Source organism: Lithobates pipiens, unplaced genomic scaffold, assembly GCF_037356315.1.
Source record: "Lithobates pipiens isolate NorthernLeopardFrog02 unplaced genomic scaffold, aLitPip1_a1.2 Scaffold_13, whole genome shotgun sequence".
NCBI lineage: Eukaryota > Metazoa > Chordata > Amphibia > Anura > Ranidae > Lithobates > Lithobates pipiens.
Genome location: NW_027507718.1, coordinates 248,758,166 through 248,785,449, shown reverse-complemented (window position 1 = coordinate 248,785,449; position 27,284 = coordinate 248,758,166). Strand labels below are relative to the sequence as shown.

The 27,284-nt window shown below is 43.1% G+C and overlaps 1 protein-coding gene across 3 annotated transcripts in view; it reads right to left on the bottom strand.

The window, feature by feature from the left end:
- Window positions 1-4,174: 4,174 nt before the first annotated feature.
- HERC3 (HECT and RLD domain containing E3 ubiquitin protein ligase 3) overlaps window positions 4,175-27,284 on the bottom strand; it is a 125,119-nt gene continuing 102,009 nt past the window's right edge. For 2 of the 3 annotated variants that reach the window (XM_077476494.1, XM_077476493.1), the window contains exons 19-25: window positions 25,531-25,674; window positions 23,997-24,163; window positions 16,287-16,353; window positions 9,868-9,950; window positions 7,988-8,171; window positions 7,693-7,795; window positions 4,175-5,136 (exon numbers count right to left, since the gene is read on the bottom strand). In XM_077476494.1, the coding sequence (XP_077332620.1) occupies window positions 4,928-5,136; window positions 7,693-7,795; window positions 7,988-8,171; window positions 9,868-9,950; window positions 16,287-16,353; window positions 23,997-24,163; window positions 25,531-25,674 (957 nt within the window). In that variant the 3' untranslated portion in view covers window positions 4,175-4,927. Of the gene's footprint in view, window positions 5,137-7,692; window positions 7,796-7,987; window positions 8,172-9,867; window positions 9,951-16,286; window positions 16,354-16,832; window positions 16,968-23,996; window positions 24,164-25,530; window positions 25,675-27,284 lie in introns of those variants that run through there. The other variant, XM_077476495.1, reaches the window with a different exon arrangement.

Below are 27,284 nucleotides of genomic sequence, written 5' to 3'. Positions count from 1 at the left end.
TGCGCGGGAGTGACGTCATTGCAGCTTCGCCGAATGACAGCGGCGGAGCTGCGAGACCCCACGAGAAGATGGATGCGCTGGACTACAGGGGACAGCGGTGACTACGCTGGCTCATGTGTCAGGTAAGTGACACATAATGGACTACTATGCGATGCATAGTAGTCCATTATGCTTTGCCTTTGCAGGGAATGAAAGAGGAAGTAAACCCATCAGGGTTTGCTTCCTCTTTAATAGACTTTTCACGCTACCAATATAGTAGATATTTAGAATTTTTTCACCATCCATTCATTACCATATCTTTGATGGTTACTGCAGTTTGTGGGACCTCTAATTCAATATATTTATACACTATATTACTAAGTTTTGGGACGCCTGCCTTTACACACCCATGAACTTTAATGGCATCCCAGTCTTAGTCCGTAGGGTTCAATATTGCGTTAGCCCACCCTTTGCAGCTATAACAGCTTCAACTCTTCTGGGAAGGCTCACAAGGTTTAGGAGTGTCTATGGGAATGTTTGACTATTCTTCCAGAAGTGCATTTGTGAGGTCAGGCACTGATGTGGATGAGAAGGCCTGGCTCGCAGTCTCTGCTCTAATTCATCCCAAAGGTGTTATATCGGGTTGAGGTCAGGATTTTGTGCAGGCCAGTCAAGTTCCTCCACCCCAAACTCGCTCATCCATTTCTTTATGGACCATGCTTTGTGTACTGGTCCAAATCATTTGGTGAAGGGGGATTATGGTGTGGGGTTGTTTTCCAGGGGTTGAGCTTGGCCCCTTAGTTCCAGTGAAGGGAACTCTTATGCCCCGTCCATCGAACATTTGTTGGCAGAAAGTCTGACAACAAATGTTGGCTATCAGGTTCTCAAATTTTCCGCCAACAAATGTTTGTTGTCGGACTTTCCGATTGCGTGTACACAAGTCCCTGGGACAAAAGTCCCCCCCTTGCTCGGAATCAAGTACGAGCCAGAGGTACAACCAGCATTCATAATGGAGATATCACATACGTCTTGTACCTCATTACATTCGTAATTGTTGGCCAACATTTGTGTGACCGTGTGTATGCAAGACAAGGTGAAGGCAACATCCTTCGAACAAAAATCCATGGTTTTGTTGTCGGAAATTTTCCAAACGTGTGTACGGGGCATAAAGGCGTCAGCATATCAAAACATTTTGGACAATTTCATACTTCCAACTTTGTCGAAACAGTTTGAAAAGAGCCCCTTCCTGTTCCAACATGATTGCCCACCAGTGCACAAACAAGGTCCATAAAGACATGGATGAGCGAGTTTGGGGTGGAGGAACTTGACTGGCCTGCATGGAGTCCTGATCTCAACCCAATAGGACACCTTTGGGATGAATAAGAGCGGAGACTGCGAGCCAGACCTTCTTGTCCATATCGGTGCCTGACTTTACAAATGCGCTCCTGGAAGAATGGTCAAACATTCCCACAGACACACTCCTAAATCTTTTGGTAATATAGTGTATATACAGTATCTCACAAAAGTGAGTGCACCCCTCACATTTTTGTAAATATTTTATTATACCTTTTCATGTGACAACACTGAAGAAATTACCCTTTGCTACAATGTAAAGTAGTGAGTGTGCTGTCTGTATAACAGTGTAAATTTACTGCCCCCTCAAAATAACTCAACACACTAAACTGCTGGCAACAAAAGTTAGTACACCCCTAAGTGAAAATGTTCAAATTTGGCCCAATTAGCCATTTTCCCTCCCAGGTGTCATGCGACTCGTTAGTGTTACAAGGTCTCAGGTGTGAATGGGGAGCAGGTGTGTTAAATTTGGTGCTATCGCTCTCACTCTCTCATACTGGTCACTGGAAGTTCAACATGGCACCTCATGTCAAAGAACTCCCTGAGGATCTGAAAAAAAGAATTGTTGCTCTACATAACGATGGCCTAGGCTAGGCCCTGAAACTGAGCTGCAGCTAGGTGGTCAAGACCATACTGTAGTTTAACAGGACAGGGTCCACTCAGAACAGGCCTCGCCCTGACCGACCAAAGAAGTTGAGTGCATGTACTCAGTATTATAGCCAGAGGTTGTCTTTGGGAAATATCTGTATGAGTGCTGCCAAGATTGCTGTAGACGTTGAAGGGGTGAGGGGGTCAGCCTGTCAGTACTCAGATCATACGCTGCATACTGCATCAAATTGGTCTGCATGGCTCTCATCCCAGAAGGAAGCCTCTTCTAAAGATGATGCACAAGAAAGCCCACAAACTGAAGACAAGCTGACTAAGGACATGGATTACTGGAGCCATGTCCTGTGGGCTGATGAGACCAAGATAAACTTATTTGGTTTAGATGGTGTCAAGCGTGTGGCAGAAACCAGGTGAGGCGTACAAAGACAAGTGTGTTTTGCCTACAGTCAAGCATGGTGGTGGGACTGTCGTGGGCTGGGGCTGCATGAGTGCTGCTGGCACTGGGGAGCCCCTGTGATCACCAGGCAAATTGAACTAGGTAAATTCCTGTTCTTATAACATTATTGTGCAATATTGATGCCGAGGGCTGGCATCCACTGGCACCCCTGCTGACAGTGCTTCATCTATTTTTTTTCAAGTTATATGGTGGAACTTTTCATATGTAAGACAAAATTATGGCTGTATATACTCTTATTAAATACCCCTGAGGAAGGTGCTTGAATTAGAAATGCGTCGGATACCAGAGATCATTACATACCAGAGAGTAACAACCTTCTTTTTTGTCATACATACCATGTAACCTATTGTTTTTTGTCTTGTATATTCTCCTTTGCATACTTGTGTAGTATTTTTCCATGTCTTTTTAAATACCGGGCAATACATGATCAAATGATTTTTATGTATATTCAATAAATTATATTTTCTAAATTTATATATGTGTTTGCTGCCTACGAAGTACCAAAGAAGGGGGGATTCCTTTTTCTTGATAGCACACCTTAACCACTTGCTGACCAGCTGCTGTTATACTGCGGCAGGTCGGCTCTCCTGCACAAATCAACGTAGCTGTACGGCAGCTTGCACAGGCGCAGTTGCGGGTGGGTGTGCGCTGCCGGTGTGCTCTCGATGCGGGAGCGTGCCCGCGGGACGGGAGACTGACCCGACGTCTGCCGGTTGCCCAGGACTGCCTAGTACAGCGGCAGAATGGGGATCTGCCAGTGTAAACAAGCGGATACCTGTTCTGACAGGAGACATGACAGATCTACTGTTCCCAGTGATCAGTGACCACCAAAAGAAAGCTCTATTTGTGGGGAAAAAGAACATCAATTTTGTTTGGGTGCAATGTCGCACGACTGTGCAAATGTCAGTTAAAGCGACGCAGTACCGAATCGCAAAAAGTGCTCTGGTCAGGAAGGGGGTAAAATCTTCCAGGGCTGAAGCGGTTAAACCAAGCCAAGTGAATTCCTTTTATTATTATACAAATTTTCTATTTCTTTGAATGATTGCACCACATCCACATATCTTAAAGTAGAACTATAGGGAACCCCCCCCCCCTCTTTTTGGCTACAGAAAGGAAGGGTTATAACCCGTCCGATTGTTTTTTTTTGCCATCTGTCTCCCATTCAGATGATTTCCCTTCACTTCCTGTCCCATAGCCAAACAGGAAGTGAGAGGAAATCCCTGCAAATTAAAGAAACTTTTGGGGACCCCAGGTCCCCCCCCCCCCCAATTGCTTTTCTAGGGACAACGCAAAAATTGGGATTCTCGCTTACTTTCAATGATAATGGTAAATGGGAGTGGGTGAATCTCCTTAATGGAGGAACAGGGAGCAATAAAAACTGACAAGTGTTCTAATCCTTCTCCACTAAATCCAAAACTAAAGTAACATGTTCACGTTAAAGAAAGAAAAATGTACGTGTGGCTCATAAAAAAAAAAAAAAAAAATCACATCCCTTCCTACTTTTTCAAACCAGAGCAAAAAAATTAGCACATGGAATATACCATAGACCATTTTTTTTTTGTTTAGCCTATTATGTCTCCAGGCAAAGTATGTAGCAACACCAGATAAAAAAAAAAAAAAATTAATTATTTGAACATTTCAACATTATACACTACAAAGAAATGTTAGGTTTCCCTTAAATTGCATCACAGTCATTCATTCCAACATGGCAGCCAGTAATCTTTAGGTTTAGAAATGATCATAACATGAAACTTTTGAATATAGTTGGTAAAGTCCAGAAAATGTGTGATCAAATTTATTGGATAAAAGTTAAGGTGAAACACTTGATCTGAATTTGATTGGAACAGTCAATGTGATTAGACACAGCTTTAATGAACTCGAATACATTTTCGGTAGGATAAAATATAAGGGTTTTAGAAATATAACTCGGAAATGACCTGCAAATGGAGTATATTGCAGTTCCTTCAAAGAAGAGATCCCACCACCATCAGAGAAAGAGAGCACTAACTGGGGAACTCCACCAGAGAACACCAGCTTAGACTTTATTAAAAGATTCCAGAAAGGATACAACACTAAAACCTTGAATTTCAATACTGAATACTTTAAAATGACTGGCTTGAAGGATGAAGGTTTCACAAATGCTCAGTGCTCACAGAAAAGCTTGGATAAAAGATAGACTTCCCAGTCCTGCTTTAGCAAAGCTGAAAAAAAATGTCACATTTTGATAAAATGGCTTTTGCCAAACCAACATAGAAAAAACACCAACAACAAAATAAGATCAAAGCAAAAGAGGCAACGGAATTATAAAAAAAGTGAAAACGTTGGAAATTTCAAGAAATAATTAAGAAACATTTCCACCTGGGTTTTTTTTTTTTGCTTTTTACATTTTGGTTCCTTTACAAAAATAGAAACAGGAGAATTTATTTTAAATGTATACAACATTGGGTGTATTTTACATTAATATTAAATAAACCCATAAGAGATAAAGTGCATTTTGTCCGAGGGAAGCTCAGGAACAAAGGGCAAGTTTTTTTAAGCTAGGCTGAAGCCCTCATAATGGTCTATGGCTTGATTGAGTCTTTTCCTGAGGGTTTCTTTGCTGCTGTACTTGGGCAGGTCCAGCAGGTTGTAGCACGTGTGAGCCACAGGCAGGTAGTCTTCACTGCTGGATGTAGACTGGATGATGATATGTAGGCTGGACATGCCATAGATAGGTATACGATCACTGCCGGTGAGAAACACTGAAAAGACAAAAAGTTCACAACTAATCAGGTTACATTTAAATATACAGTGTACAAACCAAGTTACATCACTCAACACTGTCAATATGGAACTGTTAAAAATCAGGATAAGAAAAGCCAGCGCTATTTTTCTTCAGAGAAAAGGTGCAGGAACTCAACCTCCTCCTACTTTTTGAGGGAGGGTTGGGCATGGCCAGCCCTCTGCATTAAATTGTGGGTGTGCCCAAATTGCACTAACAGTGGGGCATTGTTACATACCATGTATTTAGGGGTGCACTGTGTACACAATATGAGGTTGAACAATGCACTGTGTACAGAGTGCAGGGTTGAAGGGTGTGCTGTGTAGAGCGTGCATGGCTGAAGGGTGCGCTGTGTACAGAGTTGAGGGGTGTGTTTTGATCAGAGTTGAGGGGTGTACTATGTGCAGTGCTGAGGGGTTTGTGTTGTGTACAATATGCAAAGTTGAGGAGTGTGCTATATACAGAGTGCAGTGTTGAGGGGTGCGCTACATACAGAGTGCAAAGCTGAGGGGTGCACTACACAGTTGAGTGGTGCGCAATGTACAGAGTTGAAGGATTGCACTGTGTACCCCCAAGTCCCCCCCCCCCCCCACACACACACCCAGTAAAAAGCTCTCCCGAGATTTCAGTATAGAGCTCACCCTTCCCCATTCGTTCATTCTCCTCCCGCCAGCTTAGAAAACATCAGAGATTGGGGCTGCTGCATAAGAGCAGCTACAACCTACAGTAAGAGATTGGAGAGTGCAGTCTGCTGGGGGGCTTCAAGTGGAGCTTCCACCGCTAAACTAACAGCGGTTGTATTTAATCCCTGCCCCCTCCCTCCTCTGCTCTCATATAGAAGAGATGTGCAATGCAGGAAAGATGTTAAGCGGCCGCCGGGAGATGAGCGCTGTCACTTGTAAATACAAAAGCAGTGCAGGAAAAAAGCCATGGGAACAGCTGAAGCATCTTATAATGCTATTCTGAAGCTAGACATGACAAGCTTCCTTCCACCTTCTTACTATTCTGTTTCATCCTACTTTGAGACTACTATGTGATACCATGTAACTCCACAGCGTTTGTACTATTGTTTTGTTTAGGGCACTTGCACCCGCTTCCTGCACAGGCCAATTTTTAGTTTTCAGTGCTGTCACATTTTAAACAACAATTGTCCGGTCATGCAACACTGTACCCACATTTTTCAATTTTTTTTTTTTTTTTTTTAACAGATATAGCTTTCTTCTGGTGGTATATAATGAGCACTGGGTTTTTGTTTTTTTTCACTAAACAAATGAAAATTTTGACAAAAAAAAAAAAAATGCTTTTTCTTAGTTTTGGTTATAAAATTTTGCAAATAAGTAATTTTTCTCCTTCACTGTGTGCTGATGAGGCTGCACTGATCAGGTGGCACTGATAGGCTCTGTTGGGGCTGCACCGATCATCAGGACACCGATCATCAGTGCCCTGATTATCAGTGTAAATGTCCCTGTCACGCTTGCTGGTTACCAGCTCTCCTCTCCTTGTGCTGTGACAGCACGCAAGGAGAGGAATGCCGATAACCAGCAAGTTTGTTCACATGTGATCAGCTCTGATTGGACACAGCTGATCACATGGTAAAAGGCCGCTTGGCCCTTTACCCAGATCTGTGAGCAGCTGTGTGCAAAGGACACAGTGACCCCAGAGCCTGCCAGATGCATGCCACAGAGGGTGTGGTTCTGGGAGGACATCCTCCCAGAACTGGACGACCATGCTGCAGCCGTCTTTTGGAACAATCGAAAGTTTAGAAATCCTTCTGTAACCAATGCCATCGGTATGTTTTGCAACAATAACGATGCAAAGGTCTTGAGAGAGCGCATAATGAGATGTTTCTTGTGTGACAGCTTGGTAATGAGACACCTTCTTATAGGCCATCAGCTGAAACCGATCCAGCTGATATTAGTTGCACTGACAAAGAGGCAGGATTGCTAATTACTGATAGATTTCAGCTGGTGTTTTGGCTTTCCATGCCTTTCTTACACCTCCCTTTCTTCATGCGTCCAATACTTTTTCCCTGTGTCATTCCATTTTATTACACATAACTTAATACCTGAACTTATTTGTTTTAGTTTCTTTCTATGTATGGGTTGTTAGCGACATGTGGTGAAAATGGTACCTTTACATATAGATGGATATATACACACACATATACATTATATATATATATATATATATATATATATATATATATATATATATATATATATATATATATATATATATATATAGTGTGTATATCCATATATCTATCTATATATGGATATACACACACACACACACACACACACACACACACACACACATACATACATATATACACAGTGTGTGTATATCCATCTATCTATATATAGATAGTACACACACACACAGTATATTCTCATTCTAGGAATCTGTACCAACTTTTCTGTAAAATCTGCTAAAATCTTTCTAATATATGCTGGACATGTTGATTTTTTTAAGTATACAACACCCTATATACCTGTACAATTTCTTACAAAAAACATTTAAAAGCATAACATACACAGAAACTTCTTCTTCTTCTCCAAAGGGAATTCATGGAATGTCTCCCAGAACATCCTCACCGTCGGGTGCTCTGCAGAGTAGTCACCCTTGTAGATGGCACTCTAGAAAGAAAAACAAAACACATCCAATACTTTTCCAATTTATCAGGTTTCATTACATACATACACACACACTGCTGTATGTTTTTTTTTTGTTCACTGTGTGCCGAAGTCAAAACACATCTATACATTGTTTGCCTTGATCTAAGTTTGTTTGACAAGCCTAGTGTAAGAAGCCCAGGTCTTCAAGCTCACCTCTTCCAGTTCCTGCCAGTTGTAGTTGCTGCTCCCAACAACCATGGCTCTCAGTTCAGATGGCTGAAACAGCTCCAGCACTTTCCCGCCACAGACTTTAAGGAATCCTGTAGAGAATGCCTCATACCATTCCTGCACTGACTGGTTAAAAACGTAGTTGACATAAGCATCAACAAACTCCTGCCTAGAAATACAGAGAAAAAGCAATAAATGCTGTACAGAATAACAGAAATAATAACTACATGCTTGATGAAAGCCTAAAGTATCATGTCATTGCTCAGCGTGGTCTTTCTGAAGGTGTCAATAATGATGGACCATTCCTGGCCATTGAGCACCTACATGGCTGTTTATAGTATCCATCAGAAACCCATGTGACAGGGTGACAACACAGGAAAGCAATTGGAAGACTAGGACAGAGCATGGTTAGCCATAACAGAAAGTGGCTGAACATTAACCTTCAAGGCAATATTTTCAGGTATTCTTTAAAAAAATGCAGTACAGGACATCAATACCTTTTCTTAATTGAACTAGCATCAAGTCAGAAACAGTAGCTGTGCTGAATAAGATCCTCGTTGACTTAGAAACATCTCCATGTATTAATTTCATGAAAGGTGCAGATTTGAAAAGACCGACAATCACTTTTGAAATGACATGCTCTTATTAGGGTATACTTGCCTCAACCCAAAGCGCTTGGTATTATTTCTATCTGCTCTCTCCTTTCTCTGCAATCTGCATGAGTTCCTTCTGACAGTCTATGGACATCAGGCAATCCTGAGAGACGGCCCCCATCCAGCAGACACCAGGTGACTAACAGCCTTGGCTGTGAACATTTCCATATGAGACTGTGTAGAGAATGTGTGTTTTTCATTTCACTCAGGTCTCAGATTACACTCTGCTTTCTGCTGTGCAGTGTGTGAAGTTAGATCTCTGCCCTCTGCAAGCTCAGAACTAACCAACCATTCACGCGTAAACTTTGAATGGCTATATAGAAAAGGGGACTGAGGATAAAGAGATACAGCTTATCTAGGAGGATTTGTTTCATCCCTGTGTATCACCGGAGGCCAGTAACTTCCCTGGGTATATGTAAGGGTTTAGAACCACTTTAAAAGTGGTTGTAAAGGCTGAAGGTTTTTTATCTTCATGCATTGCATGAAGGTAAAAAAAAACTGTGTGCTGCTCCCCTCAAAGACTTGGGGGGCACACCCTAAAATTTCATTAAAGATGGTGCTGCTATAAGACCATGCATACAGAACAAATGATTACAGTGCACATAAGGGAGGCTCCCCTTATTTTTTTCTAAATATGTTTTAAATAGCCTTGCAGGATTTAAATGCAATTTTTGTATGTGTGCGCTGTAATCTTTTGTTCTGCTCCCCTCACAAGCCCCCCAATACTCACCTGAGCCTCTTCTTGATCCAGCAATGTATATGAGCGTCTCAGCTGTCCCAGGACCCCCTCTCCTTATTGGCTGGGACAGCAGCGGGAGCCATTGACTCCCACTTCTGTCAATCACAGAAAGGTGAGCCAATGAGGAGTGGGGGCGGGGCTTTGCGGCTGTGTGTGTCTTATTGACGAATAGAGCAGGGCTCGGGAGCTAGCACACACCAGTGCCCCCATAGCAAGGGGCTTGCTTTTGGGGGCACTGGTCAAGGGGGAGGAGCCACAAGCACCAGCGAGGGACCAGAGAAGAGGAGGATTGGGGGGTATGTTTAAAAAAAAAAAAAAAGAGAACAAAAAGCCCAGCCCTGAATACTACTTTAAAGCCAGCTGTGACCAGTAAAGCCTTCTTAGAAAATGTTCACGATACACCCAGGATGGATTTACAGACCTCTCTAGTCACCAGTATTATCAATACACACAGTCTTTTAAGGGTAACATACCTGTTGTCTTTCTTTACGGTTATTTTGTCTCCTCCAGGTAGCAGGGGTTTCATTTCAGTCAGGCCATAACTTTCCCGACAAATCTAAAAACACAAACATATTCAGCACCTACAGATAATGTTCTTCAATAAACCCCAAGCCTTTTTTTTAGCTTTAGAAAAATAGGATATGGTTTGACCCTATGCTCTGTTTTACTAGGGTCTGTGTCCACACGGGCAGCATTTCCCCTCACTTCCTGCCCCAGAGGTACAACAGGAAGAGAGCAAACCCCCTCTTATAGAATGGTCACCATTACAGGTGTCCTCATTGGAAGGTCTTCTCCTGCTTTGGTGACAAGTGGAAAATTTGGAATTTCCCATCACTTTCTGTCTTGGTGATCATGGTCACCAAGAAAAAGAGAGCGAGTGAATCTCCCCAATATGGACATGTATGGCAATAAAAGCTTTAGAATAGTTGTATTGTACGTGCCTCGCACCCTACATGCTTGGCTACATTCGTTTGTTCAGGGTGCTTCAGAATATTGATGGATGCAGCCACCGTGTAATTACAAAGAAATAAAGATATTCACAAGAACACCTTAGTAATGTGATAATCTCATGTTTTATTCACATAAGAAATAAGACATGTGAGGCTTTTTTATGTGAATGAATGAAGAGATTACCATCTTTTCAAGGTGTGCTGATGAAGATTTTTATTTCTTATCAGTGAGAATCCTAACCTTTCCTTACTTTACACTTTAAATGTGCTGTGCCCACATGTCCTATCTTAATCGGTGTCTGTTCCATACATCGTGTAGAGTGACTCAGTTGAAACCCAATGACATATGGATTATGTCTGTTATGAGAGTTTTTATCACTGAAAATATTGCAGGGTGTAAAGCTCTAAAACATCATGTGCGACTATATAGGTAATTACTAAGCTACGATACTCCACCCCATGGTAAAAAGTATTATAAAATATTCGCCAAAGAATGTCTTGATTCTTTAGTGGATCTATGTTCTATTCAATATGTTCACTACTCATAATACATATACACAAGGTCTTTTTTTGCGTTAGGAATGATCAGAATTTAAACAATCATTTCGTCCATCAGACTTGCACCTCCCCTGGATGTAGGTCAACGGATCTGCCAACAAATTTCCAAACCTGCACTGCAATCTGTTGGCAATTATTACATTTGCTCAGTCCTTCTTAAGACCATCATATGATGGTGTCAGAAATGTTTAGTTTAAATATGGCTTTAGTAGTTTTCAGGTGTTACATCATATAAAGCAAATGGTGGTCGGTAAACCGTTGATCGCGGCCATCTGACACAGAGATCACGACCCCGACATGCAACCAGCTCCTGATCAGAGTGGCAATTTACAATATGTAAAGGCCAGTGAGGGAAGTATTAAGTAAGGGGTGGGGCTGGGCGGGAATGAGAGATACAGTGCCAATTAGTGAGCCATTTGAGTCCTTGCACAGCCAGCAAAACCATAAGCTTTGTCTGTTTTAAGGCAGCCTGGTGCTGCAATACAGGTATCTGACTTGTAACCGACCTAACCAAGATAGGGGCATCTGGAGAGGACTAGGAGCAAGCCTTTTACCCAATGACTATGGCCCAAGGAGAGAGCAGATCATTCTCTAATGATGGTCCACTACTTAATTGGACACAGAGAATGTGGTTTGGATTACGCCAGATGGGAAAGTAATACTTATCCACAATATCTCCCAGGAAATATATAAAAAGACTATTCCTGGTTTGTTTGATTCTGAACTATACATGTTAATTGAAAGAGCTGGTCGCATTGGCCTCTGTTCCATGTAGGAGCCGGACAGTCTATTACTGGTGGTCTCCTGCTATTGTCTGAAGGTGTTCTGCGTTTATACTTGTAATAATGTGTATTGTACTTTCTGAGCTAGAAGCCGACAAGTCCGACCTGGAATGATACCTCTGAGTCATCCAGGTAGCTAATTAATGTAATGTTTATAGTATAGGTAGTTGTAATTTTATTTCTGTGTACAGGTTGTATTGTTAGGGTAATATAATCAGGAGGGGAGATGTCCTCCTGTGGGATATAAAAGTATGGGTTTCAAATAAAGTTGAGTTTTAAATAAAGAGAGTTCCAGCTTTGCAGCCAAAGGAGTCATGCCTAGTTCTTGGCTGCAATAGGTGGCTATAATATCAGATATCGATGTTCAGATTGAAGGAAGCGGTCTACTGACAGAAGCACTCAAACAATGTGTGGGACAGGTTCCATGACATTGGTAGCAAGAGTTGGGATGCTTCCTGCAGTCTGGGACATCTAAACCTCCACCAGGATTCAAGGTCTGAATAGCAGAAGAGGAGAGCTACAGAAACCAGCCGCCATGGAAGAGGAATTTGGAAGGATGCTGTGAGAGATGCAGATACAGCACAGAGGACCACTGCCAATGCTTGTCCTGCTGGGATGGTATGATTCTGTCCGCTGTGAACTCTGGAAGGAAACACTAACCTGTGAGCAGTGCCACCAGGGAAGAATTCTCCCCTCCATCCAGGAAAGGTGCTGGTCACAGTATGGATTGTGGGTGCTGTTTTTGGGAGAAAAGCTGCACAAGGAGCAGACAGATGAGTTAAGCAGGCTGGTCTGGGCAGAGATGCGGTTGGAGGAGAGCTATAGAGCCCTCTGTTGGCTTGTATCCCAAGCATGCCCTTGGATAGCGGATGACAGCCCAACAGAAGGCTTTGGCTACGGCAGCCTGGGACTGTTGTACTGTCACTTTGGGAGGGATCTGGAGTGGCGGTTGGAAGAAATCATGGATTACAGAGAAGAGATGCTGAACATCTCAGAAGTGTTCTGGGCACTGGAAGATATGGTGCTCCTGGCTTTTCAGAAATGGCTGCTGGAGATCATCTACAGACGGCTGCTAGACTATGCTCAGCAGCAGGGTTGGGCTCCCTTTGCCTGGGACTATCAGAAAGTAGCAGCCAACAGTTCTGAAAGCCTGGCTGAAGTGTCGGCAATAGGGCAGAGTAACAGTGTGCTTTGCCCATCTCCACACACAGCTATGGAAGTGGAGGTCTTATGGCGGATGCAGCAAGTGTTGACTCACCCTGACGATCCTGTTTCTGCATGGAACGCACTTGGATGGAGAAATGTGTCTGTCAAAGGCAGTTAAAGGGCTCGGGAGAAGAGGAAGCTGTCCTCATTCCTCAGCCGCGAATCACAGAAAACAGGGATTTGACTTTTCATCAGTGGATGGTTTGGTCACCTGCCTGTGTTGGCACTGGGCCCAAGGGACACCAGCCCGTGCCCTGGGCTTTCAGCAATTTCAGAGGCTGGGTATTTAAGACTTTTCTGTAGAGAAGGAACCACCTAGCGAACCTAGCAGAAGAGCTGGCATCAGGGCCTAACATCACTGAGCTCTGCCCAGCACTAACAGCAGCTTCAGCCTCCCTGAGAGAAAAGGCAGCCAGCCTTTCTCCTACACCACTGACAGGGACATGGGATTTTCTAACAGCAGCATCTGTGGAGTTACAAGAAACTTCGCCAGCTGAAGCGCTTATAACTGGACAGAGGCCCCACACCTGCGTTAGTTTTGGAGGCCTAGGGTGAGAAGGTGGCAGTCGCTTCCCAGCAGCAGATAAGGTTCCAGGGGAGAAGGGAGAGGAGGTTGTCATTACCCCTCCTCAACAGTCAGCCAGAGAGGAGGAAACGGTTTTCCTTCCTCAGCGGCAGATACAGTCTGGGAGGGAAGGAAGCCACACTCCCTCCCCAACAGTTAGCCAGAGTGGATTATGGGGGTTCCGAGCAGAAGTGCTAGCAACAGGGCAGAGTGCTACCAACCTCTGCCCAGTACCGGCAACAACTACAGAGTTCCAGGGAGCTTGGGCAGTCGGCCACTCACCCCAGAGACAAGCTGAGGTAGTGAAGCTTCTAATCCCAGCAGAAGCGCTGGCAACAGGGTAGAGCATCGCTGGACTCTGCCTAGCACCTACAGGGTCTCCACAGCTTCCGGGAACTGGGGCAGTCAGCCCCTCTGCCCAACAGACCGAGCCATGGAATGATAAAGACCACCCAGCTGAAGCGCTGGTGGCCGGACTGAGAGTCAATGATCCCTGTACCACAACCTACTGACGGTAACCCTTCTATGCGACCAAGAATGGAAATCAGCTTAACCATCTATGTAAATTCACTCTGCTTGACTAACGCATGTCCAGGCCAGGTGGAGGTCTGGGACCTTGTTAGTCGACTTTTCATAGGGGAGAAATGTGGCAGACGTAACCAAGCTAGGGCTTCTGGAGAAGACTAGGAGCAGGTCTCTTACCCACTGACTATGGCCCAGGGAGAGAGCAGATCATTCTCTAATGATGAACCGCCATTTAATGGACATTGAGAATGTGGTTTGGAATACTTCAGATGGGACAGTAATATTTATCCACAATATCTCCCAGAAAATATATAAATTGTTAAAGCGGAGGTCCACCCTAAAATGGACCTCCACTCATCGGAATCCCCCCCCTCCGGCGCCACAATCGGCACCTTTCAGGGGGGAGGGGGGTGCAGTTACCTGGATAATCCAGGTAACTGCACCCACTTCCGGGCTAGCTCTCTGCGGAAAGGGGCGTACGTTACGCCCCTTTCCGCAAGCGCCCGCCCCCTTCAGCAAGTGCCCCGCTGCCTGCTGGGAAACACACAGCTCCCAGAGGCAGCGGGGACCGTCCGGATTGCGCCGCGCGGCTCGCGCATGCGCAGTAGGGAACCGGGAAATGAAGCCGAAAGGCTCCATTTCCTGATTCCCATACCCAAGATGGCGGCGGCACGAGCGAGCGATCGGCTTCGGGTGCCGACATCGCGGGCGCGCTGGACAGGTAAGTGTCACTATTTAAAAGTCAGCAGCTGCAGTATTTGTAGCTGCTGGCTTTTAAAAAAAAAAAAAAAAAAACGCGGAGTCCCGGTGGACTCCCGCTTTAACCAAATAATTGTTAACCAAATCACTGCCATCTGAGCCCTGTACTCTTGTTTCAAATTCCTTCTAGATTTCATAGCACTAATGATCAAATTTGTGTGTGTATGGCCATTTGGCTGCAATCGCAATACACCTGTAACTCCCTTTCTAATTATGTATTCAACATCCGCCCATATCTCCCCCCACCACTCATAAGCCAGCTTGAAGAGTATGGGCGTAGGTCTGACAAAGGAGCCACGCATTCTCCAAAACGCGTTACCGCCCACTTCTCACTGCCATCAGCCTCGTGTGTTCTGCAGTGAACCCAGAATGCAGGCTTCCCTGCTGCCTCCTCGATCCTGAATGTACGAGAACATTTCACAGCTGCTGGACGGCTCAACACTGCTCTCCACCACCATGCCAAGGATGGACTTTAACCACAGATGAGGACTTCTTATTTTACTATGCTGTTAACACTCCACGATCTTGAAAGCTTTTAACCCCTTGTGCACCTTTCTTCCTTTTTTTTGTGTTATATAAAGCTGCTGCCTACAATGCAGATGTGTGAACCTGCCAGGCAACATTTATTTAGCATTACAGTGGCAGCTGCCTGAGAGGAGGAAACAGTTAATGGCCAGGGCTGTAGATACAAACAGGCAGCTGCTTGTTACACACCACTGACTGATGCACTGTGCCTTATGTACATCTGACCTCTTTTTACATTTCACTGAACCTGTGCTCGGTGTTACTACTTACCAATGAACACTAACCCCTGTAGTCTGCCTTACAAACTTCCGACCCCTGTAGTCTGCCCTACAAACTGCCGGCTCCTGTAGTCTGCCCTACCTACTACTGACCTCTGTACGCTGCCCTACCACCTACTGACCCCCGTACACTGCCCTACCACCTACTGACCCCCGTACACTGCCCTACCACCTACTGACCCCCGTACACTGCCCTACCACCTACTGACCCCCGTACACTGCCCTACCACCTACTGACCCCCGTACACTGCCCTACCACCTACTGACCCCCGTACACTGCCCTACATCCTATTGACCCCCGTACGCTGCCCTACATCCTACTGACCCCCATACGCTGCCCTACATCCTACTGACCCCCGTACGCTGCCCTACATCCTACTGACCCCCGTACGCTGCCCTACATCCTACTGACCCCCGTACCCTGCCCTACATCCTACTGACCCCCGTACCCTGCCCTACATCCTACTGACCCCCGTACCCTGCCCAACATCCTACTGACCCCCGTACCCTGCCCAACATCCTACTGACCCCCGTACCATGCCCTACATCCTACTGACCCCCGTACGCTGCCCTACAGCCTACTGATCTCTGTAGGCTGCACTCTCAAGTTTTTGTAAATCCACCCCAATGTGATCTTCCACCTGACATTTTTCACTAGCAATATCCTTTTAATTGAAACATCAGAAAAATTTGGTGTAATCAGTAACATCATTATATTGTAATTCACAATGCAGAGATCCTTACTGTAAAGTTAAGGCAGAAAGTTTCCTCAACATCTTCTCCAGGATAGTCTAGAAGTTGTTGTAGGCTCCTATAGGAATGATAGAATGATTTTTATTTAAACAAAATTAAAGGGTGGGAAAAAAAAAAAGAAAAAGAAAGGAAGAACTTTCATGCACTCATAGAACAAAGCAATGTACAGCGATTCAAAACGGCAAAGAAGTGTAAGTCAACCACCTGCCTTTCATTTAGGTTGTTTGGAGGGAACATCTGATGTTGAAAACAAATTTTGGCTGGTCTTCTACCTAAAGTCAACCATGCCATTCCCCTTACCATCCCACCTAACAATACTTGTCTCCCTCTCTCATGTCACAGCTCTCTAGCAATCTCTACTCAACGGAAAGGGTCTTCCCCTTTGAGTAAAGCTTGTCATACACTGACAGATTTTGTTAGTTTGAAAAAAAAAAAAAAAAGGAACTCCTTACTCTATACAGCTTATATAGCAAGGACAGATGAATCTTCTGCTGTATTACCTGAACAGCAGTTGAATGGGTACAACCTATGTTCAACCAACAATTTACTGCCAATATCCTCAGGTTTTTCAGTGGCAGGATTTGGCCAACAGGGATATCGCATATATAAATGGTGAAGCTATTCTCATACAATCTGCTCCACTGTGCATACAATGTATCACACTAAACGAATCTGTGAAAAGTAAAATAATATAAACATATAATCAACGTCTTTGTAATGTGTATTAATCCACTGCTGTGTTCCTCAACAATCTTCTCATATAAAGCAAGTGTTTCCACCACCAGGTGAATTGTGCTCTCACCCTACTCCTATTAATCACAGGCTTTTATTTCTTACAACTCCAGCCAATCCCTCAGGGATAGATAGCTCCTCGCTTATCCTTGGATATGGTTTTCCTCTCTCAAAAGCTTTTCACATGGACCACATGAAATAGAGAGGCAACTGCATAGTGCTTTCTGTATAAATTATTTATTTATTTATTTATTTTTTAAATCTTTTTTTATTGAAAGGCTTGCAAGGTGTACAAATAAAGCAGACATCTGGTAACAATGGCAAACATACATGTGTCAAATTACATTCTACATCATACTAATGGAATTGTACACTTTGACCCACTGGACTCCAGAGGGTAACAAGCCCCCTTTTTTTTTTTTAATAACAATATGTGCAATTTCAAATTATACAGAAAAAAAAAAACAGGTGAGTAACGGTGATGTTAAAACACCTTAATTGAAAACAACAGAGAAAAAATATATCAAGTCAAGCAATTTCCTTATGTTAGTCCATGGGGACCATTGAAAACAGAAATTTGAGTATTTTCCTTCCATACTAGCCAGTAGCTGCTCATGTTTATATGTTTCATCAATTTTTCTGACCAATTCCCCCCTGCTAGGGGGACAGGGGGTTTTCCAATATTTTGCTATCAGTAGTCTAGCTGTAGACAATATCTGGACCACTATTAATCTCAAGGAAGGTGGATATTGATCAATAGTTAAACTCAACAACGCCAACTCTGGGGATCCCACTCTGAGGATGCCAGTCACTTTGGAGACCAAGGAGAACACCCCTCTCCAAAAACTTCTGATGTGGGGGCATTCCCAAAAGCATGTGGCACAAAGTGCCCACCCTACCACATCCTCTCCAGCAAGTATTTGAACTGCCCTTGGTAAATTTTGCAGTGATAAAAGGGGTATAGTACCACCTAAGTAGGATTTTTTGGGAGACTTCCCAGTGCGTTACTGATCTGATGTATCTACCGTTACTTCTAATGGCCGTCCTCCACTGATCGTCCGTGAACTTCACAGAGAGTTCGTTTTCCCACTTATGAAGGGGGGAGGATTTCACAAAGCAGCTCTTATTTTGCAGTAAATTATAAAATAAAGAAATTCCCCCTTTAACTTTAGACACATCAGACCAGAACGCCCACGCTTGACGCGGAATTGAAATGACTGAACCTTGGTGCTGAGACAGGAACGAGACTAATCGTAAATAAGTAAAATATTCCGACCCAGGGAGTTCAAACTTATGCATAAGTGACTCAAAAGAAAGGGGCTTGCCATAGTCCAGCAAATCTGAGACCAATGTAATACCAGACTTCTCCCAAACCCCCAAATCCAAATCCGGGACGTAAGTACATATGGATGTGAGGGGAATAGAGATGTCAATCGAAGGGTGGAGTAACGCCCCATCCTTCACAAAGCTTTTCCATGTGTCCATAACAAGTTGCACTATGGGGAAAGCCGACTTATAAGTCTTGGTGGTAAAGGAGGAAGCCAGTAGTGTAGAGTATGGCGTACCGGGCAGAAGCCAAGAGCCCTCAATCGAGGCCCACTGCTTCTCCACCGGAGGGCATATCCAAAATTTAATTTGGTCTAGTAAACTCGCCACATAATAGTCTCTTAAAATAGGCAAACCCATACCACCAATATCTTTCTTCCTGAGTAGATAAGAATATGAGCATCTGGGTTTCTTGTCCCCCCAAACGAATTTATGTAGCTGCTTTTGGGCTGAAGTAAAGAACGACCCAGGAATGGCGATTGGCAAGGCCCTAAAGTAGTACAATAACTTTGGGAGAATTAGCATTTTATAGGCCGCCAATCTACCCATCCATGATAAGTAGAACTTTTTCAGCCTTATGAGTTCCTGATGTATAGATGACATAAGGGGCAGAAAATTAACCTTAAAAGTGTTAGTGCTAGGCAATATTAAATGTATTCCCAGGTATTGGACGGGGTCAGCAGACCAGGGGTATGGGAATCGCGTCGCCAGAAGCGATTTAGTTTGCTCAGTGACATTGATAGCTAAAATATTAGATTTTGAGGAATTCACCTTGTAATATGATATTTTATTAAATCGTTCAAGAGTATCATGTACTGCTTGTAGTGAGGAAGAAGGGTATTTTAGGGTTAAAATAACGTCGTCTGCAAATAACGTGATAGAGTGTGTATGTTTGGGTGTCGTAATACCTGCTATTTGGGGATGCGTGCAGATCGTTTCTGCCAGGGGTTCCATCAGAAGGGCAAAGATCAGGGGTGACAACGGACACCCCTGATGAGTGCCATTTGTGATGTGAAATGAGTCGGAAAACATGCCTTCAGTATAGACCATGGCTGAGGGAGTGGAGTATAAAGCAGAGATGGCTGAACTGATAGTTCCCAAGATACCAAATTTATCAAGCACCTGACCCAAATACCCCCAGTGGACCCTATCAAAGGCCTTCTCTGCATCTAATGTTAGAAGCAGAGAAGGGACACCAGATGTTTCGGCTGCATGGATTAAATTAAGGATCCTCCTGGTTGCATCCGGCGCTTGGCGCCCCGGGATAAAACCAACCTGATCATTTCTGATCAGTGTGGATAGAATACTCGATAGCCGATTTGCCAAAATTTTTGCAAAGACCTTCAGGTCCACATTTAACAAAGATATAGGCCTGAAGTTCTGAGGTTTATCTAGAGGTTTACCCGGTTTTGGGAGTGTCACAATTGTGGCAGATAGCATTTCCGACGGGAATGAGGAGTCTACGGTGGCTTTCCTAAAGGTGTCGAGAAGGTACCTACCCAGAATTGGGTAGAATGCCCTATAATATTCCACCGAGAATCCGTCAGGGCCTGGGGATTTATTTAAAGGCATGGCCAGAATCGTTTTAGATAGCTCACTCAAGGAAATAGGTTCATTTAAAGCATCCAGTTGTGGTTGGGATATCTTAGGGAGAGAAATTCTCTCCAAGAATTCTTGTATCACAGCAGGGGAAGGTTGGGAAACGGATCGTCCTTTAAATTGTAGAGGGCGTTGTAGTAATCTCTAAATGCGTTCGCAATATCCTTAGGGTTGGACAATTTAGAACCAGGGTGGTGAATAAAGGGGATTTTCTGTTGTATCGACCTCTCTTTTATTTGCCTGGCTAGAAGTTGTCCCGCACGATTGCCCTGTTGATAAAATCTAGCTTTCCAATTTGCAAGTGACCGATTCTGTCGTGAAATCAACAATAGACGTAACTCGTGTCTCAAAGTATCTAATTGGTTGCTTATATAGGGATCTGGGGTTTGTTTGTTCACGGAGTCCAATTGCTCTATTTGGGAGATAAGGGATTGCACCTTTAAGTTAGATTGCTTTCTGGCCGAGCTACTCATTTTAATGAGGATGCCCCTCACAAAAGCCTTGTGAGAGTTCCATAGGATGAAAGGGTCTGACATCGACGGGGCGTTGAGCTCGAAAAAACTACTCAGTTCAGCTGCAATCTCTGCCTTAAATTGCGGGTGAGAAAATAAGAATGTGTCGTTTTTCCATCTATTTGCCCTCGTTTCTGTGCGCCACCCCTCCACCTCAATGGAGATCGGAGCATGGTCCGACCACGTGATATTGTGGATGGATGATGAACTGACTTTTTGAAGTAAGAATTTATCAAGTAGAAAAACGTCTATTCTTGAGTAAGATTTATGTACCGTAGAATAGTAAGAGTAGTCGCGTTCTGTGGAGTGCTGACACCTCCACACATCGAACAAACTTTCTGAGGCCATGAAGCGCGCAAGGGAAATCCTGTCTCTTGCTCTAGGAGGGTTCGGAGAAACATCTAAAGATTGATTGGGGATGGCATTGAAATCCCCGCACAAAATCAGATACCCCTTGCGCACTGCATTCACCTTTTTCCACACCTTACGTAAAAAAAGAAAGTTGCCTGGTGTTAGGCAGGTACACATTGATAAAGGTATAGACTACGTTATTAATTTCCCCTATCAAAATAATATATCTACCAGACTGGTCAGATTCAACATGGATACATTTAAATGAGATTGAATTTCTTATCAAAATAGCCACTCCTCTATGTTTCTTTTGTGCATTAGAATAATAAGCTATAGGATATTGGGCATTCTGGAGTTGCGGATGCTTGGAATTGCGGAAATGTGTTTCCTGTAAACACAGGATGTCACTCCGCAATGACTTGGCCTCTCTCCAAAGTAGCCCACGTTTCTGCGGGCTATTCAGCCCCGACATTGAATGAGGTAATCTTAAAGCCCATCTTGCAAAGCTCCAGGATAGGAGTCTGCTCAACGGGTCGGATTGACAACAACCAATAGCAAAAATATCAAACCTCACAAAATTAGTATTGGTCTGAGCCAAGGAATTTGCACCCAAAAAGGAAAAAATAAACAGAAAAACAGAACCAAAAGAAATGAAAGACAACCCGTCAGGGTAATTGGTCCCCAGGAGTAGTACTGCATATAGGTGTATGAATAGTCCGTTAGCCTACTATAGAGGCGTTGCGTAGGAATGGTCCACACTTTGCGCACCAGAGAGTGCGTAATCAAAAAAAATCAATAAAAAAATAACAAGAACAGGAAAAAAAACAGGAATAAAAACAGGCGATTCAAATAATCTGTAGGGAGAATACCCTTAAACAACGGAGGGCTTATAGAGAGCTAGAAATTCCACCAAGTTCCGGAGCTCTAAATTGAAATACTGAACTGAGTACCTGGGTCATCACTTTGTGCTGGGCCTGGACCAGGTGGGGGAACCTGGACGTGGGGACGAACCCGCAGAATGGGCATCTTCTTCCCTTGGAAAAGTACGCCAGTCATTTAGGAGACGAATACCTTCTTCCACTGTCTTGATTGTGAAAGTTTTCCCCTCATTGGAAACCAGAAGTTTAGCTGGGTATGCCCACTTGTAGGGAATGCGATGATTCCGTAAAGGTTTCGTAATAGTCGCCATGTTTTGTCGTCTTTGCATTGTGAAAGCGGACAGGTCAGGGAAGAAGGACAAACCGTGTGCTGATTCTGGTATGTTTTCAGGATTTCTGACTTGCAAAAGAAATTTGTCCTTGGTCTGAAAAAAGTGAATTCTGGCGATCGTGTCGCTTGGCAAGTGATCCGGAATATGTCTGGGCTTGGGTAGCCTGTGGATCCGATCAATAGCAAGATCATTCACAGAGGCTTACGGTAAAGCGTCCTGCAGAATTTTTTGGAAATGAGCTTGCAAATCTGCTGGTTTGACCGATTCTGGGATCCCGCGGATCTTTATGTTATTTCTCCTTGATCGGTCCTCAAGGTCGGCCAGTTTTCCTTTCATCAAAATAAGCTCATCATCTCTCTCGTTACGAGCATCGATAACTTCATTAATAGTCCCTGCAAATTCGCTCATTTTGTGTTCTATATGAGAGACCCTGTCTCCCACTGCTTTGACCTCTGCTTTAAAGCTACTTGCAAGGGACAGTATGTCAGCGTGTATCGTGCTGCGGAGAGATACTAGCATGTCCTTTAGTGTGGTATCAATCACAGGTTGATTACTGGTGGGAAATTCCAAGATGGAGTCCTGGAGTTCTCTGGTATCGTTCAGGGAAGCATTACCAAAATCCTCCACCTCCTTCTCCTGCAAATGTGGTTGTTTCGCTTTCACTGGGCTAGAGGTGGAGGATGCCGCTGGTGACACAAGCTTATCCCCCGGGGAAGATCCTGAGCGGGGCTGCCTATACTCAGTGTTGGGGGAATGCTCCTCTGCCTGTGTGCCACGTTCCCTGACATGCTGCTTACCGGCGCCATCTTGGGCCTGTACACTGCGGGGCTGGCGGTAGAAGTCCGTCATCCTGCTCAGCCGTTTAGCCTCTTTTCTGCGGCGGGACATGATCTCCTCGTTCGCCCGGTCCTGGAGAGGTAAAAATCGCTGTAAATCGATGCCCAGGTGTGCGGTGTTAAGCTCCGGAATGTTGCAGTGGACGGAGCTCTCCAACTACGCGGCCATACTCCTCGGCTGCCGGCCACGCCACCCCTATAAATTATTTATTAAAATACCACCATTACAAAGACCTTGATTATATGTTTATTTTATTGTACTTTTTTATTGTAATTTTTGTTTTATTGAGTCACAGATTAATTTAGTGCGATACACTGTACGCACAGTGGAGCGGATTGTATGAGAATAGCGCTGCACCATTTATATATGCAATTTTCTATTTGTTTGGTGTAGTGAATCACTGATAGGTGTACAGCAGCTATTTTATAATTCATAATTATTATTATTCATTCATAATATTTAAATTAAATATTTTTTGAGATTTATTTATGTTTTAGTATAGAGGTCGCTGATTTTGTTTGTTTGTGTTTTAGGATACCAAGTAGCGCTGATTGTTTCACTTTATTTATATTCAACAGGGATATCCACTAAGCAAATTTTGGCCTGTTCATCAGGAGCCAGTTAAAATTCACAGTGTATGGCTAGCTTAGGACCATAGCCTCAGGACTGGCCAAGTGGCATGTTACCTATAGGAGCATAGAGTCTTATTTATAACATTAAAACTATAAAAAAAAAAAAAAAAAAAAAAAGAAGAGGAGGGGGGGGGGGGGGGGGGTGTAATCGCTTTAACGCCTTATTTAGGATAGAATTGTAATTAAAAATGTATAATATTTTTTTTTTTTAATTATGTGTACTTCACTGTAAAGAGTATTTACATGTGCTGTGCCCAGTATTTCCCTTAAAGTGGTTGTAAACCCTTACATATACCCGGTGAAGTGACTGGACTGATACACAGAGATGAAACAAATCTTCCTAAATAAGTTGTACCTGCTCATCTGCAGTTTTCTCTTCTCTACATCCATTCAAAGTTTAGAATTTATTTCAGATAACTCTAATTTCTTTATGACTGCCCATTTGTAAAGTTTTCCCAGACAAGTGCATGTGTCACATTGCTAAGCAATTTGCTACACCTACCTTCCTTCTGTAGGTGACAACTCCTTGAGGTCCTCTAAATTCGCTGGAACATTCAGGAGCTTCTTATACAACACCAATGGGAAGTGAAGATCCACTACTGTGAAATTATAGATGGCTAAACCACACATGATGCCAATCAGGTGGAACCAGTTATGTTCTACAAAACACTAGATGGAAAACAGCATGATAAGAATCAACTTGTAAAAATTGATGGCTTGAAAAGTAAAAATGTTATCCCCTAAATTGGATACATGGTAATGCTAGAGAAATCCAACTTTACTGGAAATGTATTTACATGTTTTTTCTCAGTGTAAGAACTTAAGTTTCTGATCTCTCCCCAACATCTATGCTGCTTAGGAAATTAAGTCCCTGTTCACATCGGTGCAAATGGTCCACTCCAAATTTTCAGTGCCACACCGATTTAAAAAAAAAAAAAAAAAAAAAAGGAAAAAAAAAAAGGAAAAAAAAAAAGGTTTATACACAATGTTTTTGCGATTTCAGGTGCGACTTGCATGAAGTCGCACAGATGTCAGGCAAGTCACACCTGAAATCGCACTGACCTGCGGCTTTGAAATTGTGCTACTTCAAGTGAAATGGCATGATTTCAAAGTTACATTCAGAGCGAACGGGGACTAAAGTGTGTTCATTGAATATCATTTTCAACTACAAGAGTCACAATATCACATTTCACCACTAGGTGGAGCTGTTAGCATAACAGAATTACTGCTTACTACCCTAGGGCCCTGTGTGCAGGAAGCTTTCTTCAAGTAGGGTAAAGGGCAGCCAGTGATGTATTTATTTTTGTATAATAAATGAAAACATTTTCAAGATAAGGGGGGGATGTGTAACCATAACTGAGATTCTTCTAAGTAAATGCAGACACAGAAAGACAAAATATCATAGCGCAGCACTGTTTAGAGATTATCTCTCCTTTCATTCTGAGAGTTTTAGGCAGTTGCTAAGGTACATTGATTTATATCATCTCTTACTCAAGAGTTTTAAAATTTGTCTTCTGCCTGAAAAACTGCAGATAATCTGACACAGGCAAAATTCAGGCTACCAGTAAGAGAGTCTGCTTTGCATGGTTTGGTAGAAGTGGGATATGCTGCTATGAGCCTGAAAGGTGGGACAGTGACATGGCACCTGGAGAATTGCCCCCCTTATGCTATTCTGCACGGAGGTGGTTAATGGATCTCAAGAGAACATGCACAGCTTAAAGCCGGCCATAGAGAGTGCGAGTTCCTTTCCAGGAAACCCAAGTTAAATTGCATGAAAAATCCAACAGGTTGGTTGTAACCAAGTTGATCAATCGATCAACTTGGGTACATTCAGCATGCCCATACAAGGTTTGAATCTCAGCCAGTCCCTGCTGAACCGGCCGAGATTTGAACTGTAAATTACAAATCTTTTGGCAGGTAAAACAGGTCCTATATGTTCCTTGAAAATTTGTATCTGATTGGACAGTGCTGCTCTGTAAGAAAAATAATAAGCTCTTTAAAATCTATTAGACTGTATATATGGCTTCATTACTTACTATGTCTGAAAACCAGAGCAGGTTAGATTCCGGATAAACTGTAAACATTCCATAGATGGGGTTCAGAAGTTCTTTGAGGAGCAACAGGAAGAATTCTTTACTAACACCTCCATCATCCACGGCCTCTTCACCATCAAATATCACCTACAGAGGAAGGTTCGTGATTTGTGATGGCTCAAAGAAAAAGGAGTATGCAGCAGTGACATAGAAGACATGTTTCAGTTACGTTTATCTTACTTGATTTACATGTTTTCATTTGAATACCAGCCTGTAATGCCACTACATTAGCAGGCCATTTTTCAGTGCTGTGAACTTTGACTGACAATTACAGTGAGGGAAAAAAGTATTTGATCCCCTGCTGATTTTGTACGTTTGCCCACTGACAAAAGAAACAACCAGCCTATAATTTTATTGGTAGATTTATTTTAACAGTGAAAGACAGAATAACAAAAATATCCAGAAAAATGCATTTCAAAAAAGTTATACATTGATTTGCATTTTAACTACTTAAAGAAAAACTGCAGTCTGCTCACATAATTTTTAATAAAAACATCTTTCTTTGCCATTCTGAAGCTTCCCTCCAACCACGTTGCATATTACTTTATATATACTGTGATTCTGTAACGGCCAAATATTCTGCAGAAATATCTCCCCACTGAGTCTGGCTGCAATCATTTTAACTGTGGGCAGCTGAAGCTGCTGCTTGTTCACTTCCTGGATTTACACAGACACACAAAGGCACACCTCCAGCTCTGCAGCTCTGATTGGCCCTCTTATGACTCATTACCCCTCCTTTCCTAGCAAACTCTCACCAGAAAGAGAGAGAGAGAGCTGTGCATGATGTCAAATGCCTAGGCATTTTTCAAGACAAGAAACAGGAAGTGGGCTGTATAACATATTTACTGGCAGAGAAAAAAAAGTTTTACTATCCAAAGTTAAAACAACAAGGGCAGAGGATTTAATAAATGGAAAGATGAAAAAATTAAGTTCTGCTTTAAGGACCAGAAGAATTTCCCCCTTAATAACCATGCTATTTTTTGCGATACAGCACTGCGTCGCTTTAACTGACAAGTGCGCGGTCGTGCAACCCTTTTCCCACAAATAGAGCTTTGTTTTGGTGGTATTTGATCACCTCTGCGTTTTTTCTTTTCTGCGCTATAAACAAAAAAAAGAGCGACAATTTTGAAAAAACAAACAAAAAAAAAAGGATTTTTTTTATAGCTTTGCTATAATAAAGATCCCAAAGAAAATTTAAAAAAAAATGTCTTCATCAGTTTAGACCAATATATATTCTTCCACATGTGTTTGTTAATAATAATTTAAAAAAAAAAAAGCGTATATATTGATTGGTTTGAGCAAAAGTTATAGCGTCTACAAAATAGGGAATAGATTTATGGTATTTTTATTATTCATTTTTTTTACTAGTAAAGGCGGCGTTCTGCAATTTTTAGCGTGACTGCGACATTACAGCGGACAGATCGGACACTTCTGACACATTTTTAGGGACCACTGACATTTATACAGCAATCAGTGCTATAAAAATGCATTGATTATTGTGTAAATGTCACTGGCAGGGAAGGGGTTAACACTAGGGGGCGATCAAGGGGTTAAATGTGTCCCCTCCTATCCGTTTCTAACTGTATGGGGATGGGACTGACTAGAGGAGGAGCCAGACCACTGTTCCTAGCTAGTAGGACAGAAGATATGTCTCTCCTCTCCTGACAGAATGGGGATTTGTGTGTTTACACATACAT